The sequence below is a fragment of the Oratosquilla oratoria genome, chromosome 20, assembly GCF_046742065.1.
Source record: "Oratosquilla oratoria isolate Oo_2021 chromosome 20, ASM4674206v1, whole genome shotgun sequence".
In the NCBI taxonomy this organism is placed as follows: Eukaryota; Metazoa; Arthropoda; class Malacostraca; order Stomatopoda; family Squillidae; genus Oratosquilla; species Oratosquilla oratoria.
Window position 1 is genome coordinate 60874070 of NC_134796.1, and position 10000 is coordinate 60884069.

Genomic DNA, 10000 nt, shown 5'->3' on the forward strand with positions numbered 1-10000 from the left:
CGTCTTGGATCCGATAACAACTCCTCGTTATCAGTTCGGAGACTCTTCGAAGCTTCTGAAAACCTCAAAGCTCCCTAAGAAATTCCGAGAAATACCACCGTTTTTGTCCAATGGGAATTCATCACTACCGAAGAGGGTCACACTTACATACATATACATGTACCAAAGTCTTTTTCCCCCTTACAAGGGAGGAGGCCAAAAAACAAAGGCATAGAAACCACTCCCACCCATTTCATCCCCTACATACTCCACTCACCTCTACCCTCGTATCTTGGCACCTCCTATAAAATGGTCTGGTGGCAACAGAAATCGAAGATTACGCCCATCACAGAAGTAGCCAAGAAATGCGCACCTAATTTGGGCCCTGGATCGAGCATATCATGTATTTTCCTTGAAGACCTCGCTAACAAAGGGGACGGGTCACACAAGGTTGAAGAAAAATCATTAACACCCGGCAGTGAAGGCGCTACGGAAAGCGCACCTGATTTGTGCCCCGAACCGAGCATATGCCGTTGTATATTTCTTGAAGAAAATAGAAAAGCAACTTTAAGGTAATGACTAACGGGCCGGCTTTGGAACTTAAAGTGGAAGGACTATTGAGAACCCCGCGCTCGGGGGTTGGAATTTGTCAAGTATATAGACAAAAGGAGATTTAATCGACGAGACATTGAAATGTTATTCCAGGTTCTCCAGCAAGGCAAGGCTCATTAGAGACAATGGTCTCTCCAAGACCACACAATCCTGTTCTAAGGCCAGACGATTTTCTTCAGATGGAAATGTTGCCTCAAGATCTACTGACTGGAGGCCCGTGGTCCTTTTTTGTGTGTGTGTGTGTGTGTGTGTGTGTGTGTGTGTGTGTTCCTTTTTGTCACCGGATTACAACAGTAGTCGTGAGCAGTCGCCGGTTGTCAGCTCATCTCAATTGAATAGATGACGCTTTTAAAATACATTCTAAAAAGATACAGAAACATCTTGGTCAGATCCGGCACCGAATGTCAGCCCTTCATGGTTCCTCCACCAAGTGGAGATGAGAGGATTCATAGGTCCTAAAATAGGGTAGTTCCCGCATGTATCCATCATCAGTCACAATATATATATACATACATACATACATATATATATATATATATATATATATATATACATAAAAATGGCATAAAAGCATATGAGAGATTTCAAACTAGAACCCTAAATTTGGAATGGATGGAGGGTGGGTGAGTGCCTTAGCTGGCTACCCCCTTATAAGGGGGAAGAGACTTTTGGTATATAGATAGATATCATCATATTTGAATTTAAATTCTGATCTTGCAAAACCTATCATTTTGCAATATATTCCACGTGAGTTTTTGAAGACACGAAGGAGAGTATGTTGCGCCCCACAAATTTATTGTCTTTCTTGGGGTAAATCAAAGTGTCTTGAAATATGACTGCGGGGAAAGAGTTCAAAGCCTTTGGAGATTATTGATAATAATTGAATTTTGATGCAATCAAAGTTAACTAAATTATTTCCTCCCCACTCAGAGTCGATGCACAAATCCGCGTAAAGGGAAGAGATCGGTGATAAAAGAGCGAGACATGAGATGTTCACAATGAGATGGAAAGTGTGAGTCAAACGAGGGTTGGGAAACCATACTTTCATAAAGAATGATGTGAACATATATTTTTCTTTATGCAAAACGATTCATTACATAAAAAGTGTGGAGGTGAACATTGGCGCAAAGAGTGAACCCTGAGGGACACCACTTTTAGTGGGAAATAAGCAGATCTATATGATCTATGATTACCTAGAACAATGGTTCTTAACCTATGGTTCAGTGAGCCCTTGTGGGCCACAGTGGTTCGCAAACAAGACCATGAATCGAAAACTAGTGATAGTTTATGGATACACTTGGGTTCTATTTACTAGTGATGGGGTCTCTAGGAGGCTGAAGAACAGTAAGACATAAATATAAGGTACATTAGTAAAGAGGCTGAGAACCCGTGACCTAGAAGATAAGATCATATTGAACATGTGTGTAAAGAGAGATCCTTGTCGGACATCGCCTTTGACGAGAAATAAGGAAGAGTAAATCACACACAATCTCTGGCTAGAGATAAAATAAGATCAAAGAAGAAAAAAATAACACATTACGGTTTAAAGTAATTCATTAAGTAAACTTAAAGTGAACATAAAGTAGAAAGAGTGATTCTTGTGGAACACCACTTTTGATGGGAAATGGGCAGGACCCCATGTGACATCTGAGAAGAGAGCGAAGTGACACTCCTCTTTTTATGGAAAATAAGAAGACCCACGAGATATTTTAAAAAAAAAAAAAAAAAAAAAAAAAAACTTGTTGGACAACACTTCTGATGGGTAATAAGCTGTAAAGTCTATAAGATATCTGACTTCTGGCAGATCACGATCAGTTATATTTTTTTTAGTTTAATCTAGTATGGGTTCTCTTCTCCGGTGTTAATGAATAATTAATCTATCTTGTATTTCAATGATGTATAAGCTCCCAATATTGCCTAACTTTCTTTTAGTTAATGACTGTATTTCGCTACGAATACCATTCTAAAATATTTTCGTTGTTTAATAAATCAGGACAAATTAACTACAAATAACTGGAAATAAGCTTGCAGGAAAAACGAGAGTAAAATAGAATTTGTTGCAGGAATTGTAACGTTATTTCCTCTTTTTGTTTTCTATGTTTTTTTTTGTTTGTTTTTTTACATATTTCGTGTTTTTATAGTACGAGTGCTGTGGTTAGACATATCCCTTATAGCAAAATGAAAACTACTGAAGAATAACCATTTCTCTTATAAATCCATTCATAACTACTGGAGATTATAAACAAATTACCCTATTTTCACTATGTTTAGACATTTCCCATACAATTTCACTCATTACTGAAGAGTATGGAAACTACCTTGGTTTCACTTTGCTAAGACACTTCCTTTATACAAGAGTCGACATTTCATTTGTAATTTCATTCATAAATACTGAAGAGTATATACAAATTACAGTACTTTCAATATACATAGACATTTCTCTTATAACTTCACTCATAACTGAAGTGTTTATGAAAATTGCCCTATTTTCATTATACTTGGACATTTCCCTCATAACTTCGCTCATAACTGAAGTGTTTATGAAAGTTATCCTATTTTCATTATACATAATTTCCCTTATAACTTCACTCATAACTGAGGAGTATAAATTACCCTATTTTCACCGTGCTTAGCCACTTCCTTTATCATTTCACTCATGACTACTGAAGAGTATAAAAAAAAATACCCTTTTTTTTCAATACTTAGACATTTCACTCATAACTGAATACAAAGTACGTCACTATGTTTAGACATTTTCCTTATAATTTCATTCATAACTACTGAGAAGAATAAAAGAAATCCCTATTTTCAATATACTTAGACATTTACAATTTCATTCACCTCTAAAGAGTATAAATTACCCTATTTTCACTGTCCTTAGCCATTTTCATTATAATTTCACTCATGACTACTTAAGAGTACGAAAACTACCCTATTTCCAATCTACTTCAACATTTCCCTATTAACTTCATTCATTAGTGAACAACACACAAAAAAAGAAATAGAATAAAAAAAAATAAAACATAGAAAAAAAAAATAAAAAATAAAAAATAAAAAAAAACTTATTATCACTCACCTGACTCGTTTGATTGCTGTACTTATCGGACCTGTTTCCACTCGTCAGGGCAACGCCGTCTTTCCTCCACGTAAACTGAACATCCGGCGCGCCTTCAGCGTAACACTGCAGAGTGCCCGTACTCCCTAGGTCAGCCGCTGCTCGGGACAGGATCTGCAGAAGGGCATAAAGACTAAAGCTCTCCTCAGGAGTCCAAGTGGAGCAGGTGACGATCACTAGCGTCAACGGTATTTGGAACATCTATGGGTATTACTGTGTGTATGTGTGTGTGTATGATTCACCACCATGGTCTTGGACCACGTGTTGGACTTGTGATCGACAGTTATTTCCCTCCCAGAAGAGAGCTCAGAGCTTATATATGATGTGTGTGTGTGTGTGTGTGTGTGTGTGTGTGTGTGTGTGTGTGTGTGTGTGTGTGATATTCTCCGTGGTCTTGTATCACGTGTTAGACTCGTGATCGACAGCAATTACCCTCTCGGGTGAGAGTTCAGAGTTCGTATATATCCCGATCTACGTGTGATTTACCATGGTCTTGGATCACGTGTTGGACTCGTGATCGACAGCTATTTCCCTCCCGGAAGAGAGCTCAGAGCTCATATATATGACCGATCTATGGGTAATGCTGTAACCTTACACGCACACACACACCCAACTCCCCGCCCACGAGAGTTAGAGTAACGACTCGCAGGGCAGCGATACTGAAACTATTTCAGCCCTGGGAGGAATTCGAACCAGGACCACCGTAGTGGCGGTCAGGAACTCTTACCACTGCGCCACGAGTCGTGTGTGTGTGTGTGTGTGTGTGTGTGTGTGTGTGTGTGTATGTGTGTGTGTGTGATGTGTCAGAGGTGCTGAATGTGTGTTTAGGTGTTCCGCTGCGTGTTTGGATGTTTCACTCGTGAAGAAGCACATAAAGAAAGAGAGTATTTACAACTCCGTCACGCGGGCCGAATCTGTGTTTATACGCACGCGCTCTCTTTGTTCGCGGTCGCCCACTACACAACTCCGTTTTCTCTTCAGAGAATATAAAGTACAAAAGAGAGGGAGTCTATTAGTGGATGATAAACCTGAAGAGGTCTCCTTCCTCGCCTACAGTCTTGTTTTGCAATCTAGAAGACTGGATAGACATAACGACATAATTAACGCTAACGAAATACTACCATGGTAAGCCTCAATTCCTTTCTCTTTCCCTTCCCTTCCCCTCCTTTGGTCTTCCTCCCCTTCTCATCCTTTCCCTTCCTTTCTCTTACCCTCTGTTACCTTCTCTTCTCTTCATTTCCCTTCCCCTTCCCTTACCTTCCCCTACTTTCCCTCTTCCCTTCTCTCCTCATCCTTTCCCTTCCCTTCCCTTCTCTTCTCTTCCCTTCCCTTCCCCCCTTCCCCTCTCTTCCCTTATCTTCCCCTCCTTTCCTTTCCCCCTCTTCACTTCCCTTCCCTCCCCCTCTCTTCCCTTACCTTCCCCTCCTTCCCCTTCCCTTCTCTTCGGTTGCCCTCTCTTCCCTTAACTTCCCTTCCCCTCCCCTCCCTTTCCCTTCCCTTCTCTTTTCTTCCCTTGCCCTCTCTTCCCTTAACTTCCCTTCCCCCTCTTACCATCCCTTCCCCTCCTTTCCCCCTTGTCTACCCTTCCAGCCTCCCTTTCCTTAATGTTTCCATTTCAACATGGAAATACTACCTTCACATCTACCTTTGTTATTCATTACAGTTCTTTCTATTTTCTCCCCTTTTATTATATAATGTCTCACAACCCTTCCCCCACCCTCGCTTCCCTCTCCCCTTGGCCTATGACCTCCTTCCCCTTTCCCCTTTCCCCTTCCCCCTTCCCTCTTTTACCCTCGTAGCACACTATTCCATCATTCCCATCTATTTTAGCAGTCAAGAGTAAACAATATTACATGTTCTACTCCCTCCTTCCTACACTCCCTCTCTCCCTTCCAGTCCCGTTTCCTCCCTATCCTCCCTCCCTCCCTCACTCTCAATCCATTCCTCCCATCTCTTGCCTCCCTCCCTCCTCCCTCCCTCCCTCCCTCCCTCCCTCTCTTCTCCCTACTCTTCTTCCTACCCTATTCCTATCTCATTTTATCGATCGTTACCTCTCTCCTACCTCTCTCCAAGTAGCTCCCAGTCTCCCTCTCTCCTCCTCTCTTCCTCCCTCCTCCTCTCTCCCTTTCTCCCTCTATCTACTTTTCCTTCACCTCCTACCTCCCTATTCTTCTCTTCCTTCCTCCTTCTTCCTACCTCCCCACCTCTCTCCTCTACCTCCCTTCCTCCTTCCTTCAACCTCCCTTTTCCTTTTCCTCCTTACTCCTTCCTTCTTCCTCCCTCTTCCTACCCACTTCCTTCCTCCCTCACCACTCCCTTATCCCCAAAGCCACTCACACCCAATTACTCCCTAACTGCACTCCCACAACCATGCCTTACCTACTAATGATATCCCCCCTACCCCAATGCCTTACCCCGACTCCCACTATCTTTCTCCCACTCCCACTCCCTCCCTCAGAATCCCACTACCTTCACCTCATTCCCACTACCTTCCCCCCCACTCTCACTACTCCCCCCACTCCCACTACCTTCCCCCTACACTACTTCCCTCACCTCCCACTACTCTTCTCCATTGCCACTACCTCCCACACTCAAAAAGTATATATATATATATATATATATATATATATATATATATACATATAATAATAATAAATAAATAAATAAAAAACCTTCGATGACTTCCCTGACAATGTCCACTCACACTAGCTTCACCCCGACTCCCAGTAACCCCATCCACCACACTAATAGAGATAGAGAGAGAGAGAGAGAGAGAGAGAGAGAGAGAGAGAGAGAGAGAGAGAGAGAGAGAGAGAGAGAGAGAGAGAGAGAGAGAGAGAGAGAGAGAGAGAGAGAGAGGGAGAGAGAGAGAGAGAGACTCCCTCTTTGAACACACGCCCCTCGACGCAGACGAAGGTCCTTACCTCAGACCGCACGACCCAAGGCTTGCTCCTGACCACAAGAGTGACGTTGGCCCTCGCAGGACGCCCGATGCCGTTGGAGGCCATGCACGTGAAGTGGCCCGTGTCGTTCCTAGTGGCCCTTCGGATGACCAGTGTGGCCAGCTTCTTCCTGCAGTGGGAGGAGAAGTTACAAGGAGGAGCTCATGAGGAACGTCATTGGAGGATGAGGTTGATATGTGGAGGAACGTCATTGGAGGATGAGGTTGATATGTGGAGGAACGTCAATGGAGGATGAGGTTGATATGTGGAGGAACGTCATTGGAGGATGAGGTTGATATGTGGAGGAACATCATTGGAGGATGAGGTTGATATGTGGAGGAACGTCATTGGAGGATGAGGTTGATATGTGGAGGAACGTCATTGGAGGATGAGGTTGATATGTGGAGGAACGTCATTGGAGGATGAGGTTGATATGTGGAGGAACGTCATTGGAGGATGAGGTTGATATGTGGAGGAACGTCATTGGAGGATGAGGTTGATATGTGGAGGAACGTCATTGTAGGATGAGGTTGATATGTGGAGGAACGTCATTGGAGGATGAGGTTGATATGTGGAGGAACGTCATTGGAGGATGAGGTTAATATGTGGAGGAACGCCATTGGAGGATGAGGTTGATATGTGGAGGAACGTCACTGGAGGACGAGGTTGATATGTGGAGGAACGTCACTGGAGGACGAGGTTGATATGTGGAGGAACGTCATTGGAGGATGAGGTTAATATGTGGAGGAACGCCATTGGAGGATGAGGTTGATATGTGGAGGAACGTCATTGGAGGATGAGGTTGATATGTGGAGGAACGTCATTGGAGGATGAGGTTGATATGTGGAGGAACGTCATTGGAGGATGAGGTTAATATGTGGAGGAACGCCATTGGAGGATGAGGTTGATATGTGGAGGAACGTCATTGGAGGATGAGGTTGATATGTGGAGGAACGTCACTGAAGGATGAGGTTGATATGTGGAGGAACGTCACTGGAGGATGAGGTTGATATGTGGAGGAACAGTGGATACATGCATACAAACAATCATAGTTGTACATCTCCGCATGCCCAAACCTGATCCCATGACATAATACCAAAACAACGTAGGGATACTTCCATGGTTAGTGTATCAATACATTATTATTAGACTTTTTCTAGGGGAACTAAAATGTATAGAAACATGTTAAATACCCAACAACGCGAGATATATGTGTTTAAGGGGCCATCACACTGGGCTTCCGCTGGATTCACCAGCACCGACAACTGAGTGTTCGTTTGAGTAAAAACGACTTCGGTTACAATATTTAATTTTTCAAATTTCCATATATCAAATTATCTTTCCACCACATAAAGTAAAGCTGAATGATAAATTAAGAGATTTTAAATCTAAACGAATAATAGACATAATGTTGAAATACTCTTAGAGAAGCCTAGATTTCTGTAAGCGAGGTTATAAGTCATAATCTAGTTATTCAAATAGAGGTTGGAGGTAGGATGTCGGAGGAAAAAATAGCCCAGTGTGATAGCCCCTTTAGTTCTAATACATCACGGCTCAGTCACAAAAGAAAGAAGCGTTTATGAATTGTCAGAAACGGTCACTCACTCGAAGAGCTGTTTGGTTCCTGTGAAGTCGAAGTCTTCTCTCTCCCATTCCATCATGGACTCAGAGATCGGATTGCCCTCTACAGTGCACTCCAAACGAGCTTCTTCGCCTTCGGACACAAGAACTGTTTGAGATGTGTAGTCGATCCTTGGGGCGTCTGAAAGACAAATCGAAAAAGGGGATGGTTAGGCAGGTACGCGAGGGAAGGAGCAGGAGTGTGGGAGAGAGGGAAGGAAGGAAGGAAAGAGGTAAGGAGGGAGGGAAATGTAGGAAAGAAGGAGGGAGACAAAGAGAGGGAGGGAAGAGAAAAGGAGGAAAGAGAGAGGTAGGAAGGGACGAAGAGAGAGATAGAGAGAGAGGGAGAGAGAGAAAGAGAGAGAGATGCGAGGAAGGAAGGAAGAGAGGAAGGTACGAAAGGAACGCAGGTAGGCAGCAAGCAGGCATATACGTTGTTGTACGTGCGTGCGTGCGTGCGTGTGTGTGTGTATATGTGTGTGTACATGTGTGTGTGCGTGTGTGTACATGTGTGTGCGTGTGCGTACATGTGCACATGCGTGTGTGTGTGCGTTTACGCGTGTGTACTGAAGGAATTGCGGGACCTTTCGAAGTATCGATGGAAGATTGAACACTGTAAGAAAGATGAGGAGAGAAAACGGGAAAATGATGAGAGAAAGAGAAGAGAAATGAGAGAAAACGAGAAGGAGAATGTTAAGAGAGAGGGAAAATACGATGGTGAAGCGATATATATATATATATATATGTATATATATACAGTATATATATATATATATATATATATATATATATATATATATATATATGTATTGCAAAAATAATCACAATAACGCGTGACGAAAAGATATTGCAGAAACCACAGGGAAATTAAAGTCGGAATACTGAACGTTTTCGTCTATTACGACATCCTCAGAGGATGTCGTAATAGACGAAAACGTTCAGTATTTCGACTTTAATTTCCCTGTGGTTTCTGCAATACATATATATATATATATGTTTGTGTGTGTGTATGTATATATATACATATATATATACAAGGAGAGAGAGAAATAGAGAGAGAGAGAGACTGGGCAAAAATTACACAAAAACTGAGAAGAATGTATGAATAAAATAGATCAATCAAAAATTAAGAAAGGAGAGGAGAGGAAAGAGGACGAGTCGAAAAGAATGGAAAAATGGAAAAAGGCGAAAGAGAAAAATGAAATAACTTGCATTAAATGCAGTTAGTATTGAATAAAGAGAGAATAAAAAAAAACGAGGAACGAGGGTACAGATTCTTTTTTTCTTCGTTTTTCATTAAGTTTTGTTTGGTTTCTGGAATGTATGGGAGAAAAAAAGAGAGAAAGAGAGGGGGATAGGGAGGGAGAAAGAGAAAGAGAGACAGAGAGAAAGAGAGGGAGAGATAGAGAAGGAGAGACAGAGAGATAGAGGGAGAGAATGAGAGAAAGCAGGAAAGAGAGACAGAGATAGACAGATAGAGAAAGAGAGAGATAGAGAAAGGGAGAGAGAGAAAGAAAGATAGAGAGACAGAGACAGAAAAAGAGAAAGAGTAGCCCTAGAAAATTTTAGTTCAGCAATAGTATTTTAATAGTTTCTGATGTTGACGTATGTATGTAGGTATGTACATACTATAAACGTATACATACATACATACATATATATATAGACACACACACACACACACACACACACACATATATATATATATATATATATACTATAAACGTATACA

The 10000-nt window shown here is 42.0% G+C and overlaps 1 protein-coding gene across 4 annotated transcripts in view; it reads right to left on the reverse strand.

Annotated features, from left to right (window-relative positions):
- LOC143036592 (nephrin-like) overlaps window positions 1-10000 on the reverse strand; it is a 1505960-nt gene that overhangs the window by 131339 nt on the left and 1364621 nt on the right. For all 4 annotated transcript variants that reach the window (XM_076204155.1, XM_076204154.1, XM_076204153.1 and 1 more), the window contains exons 12-14: window positions 8254-8410; window positions 6631-6778; window positions 3668-3820 (exon numbers count right to left, since the gene is read on the reverse strand). In XM_076204155.1, the coding sequence (XP_076060270.1) occupies window positions 3668-3820; window positions 6631-6778; window positions 8254-8410 (458 nt within the window). The remainder of the gene's footprint in view (window positions 1-3667; window positions 3821-6630; window positions 6779-8253; window positions 8411-10000) is intronic.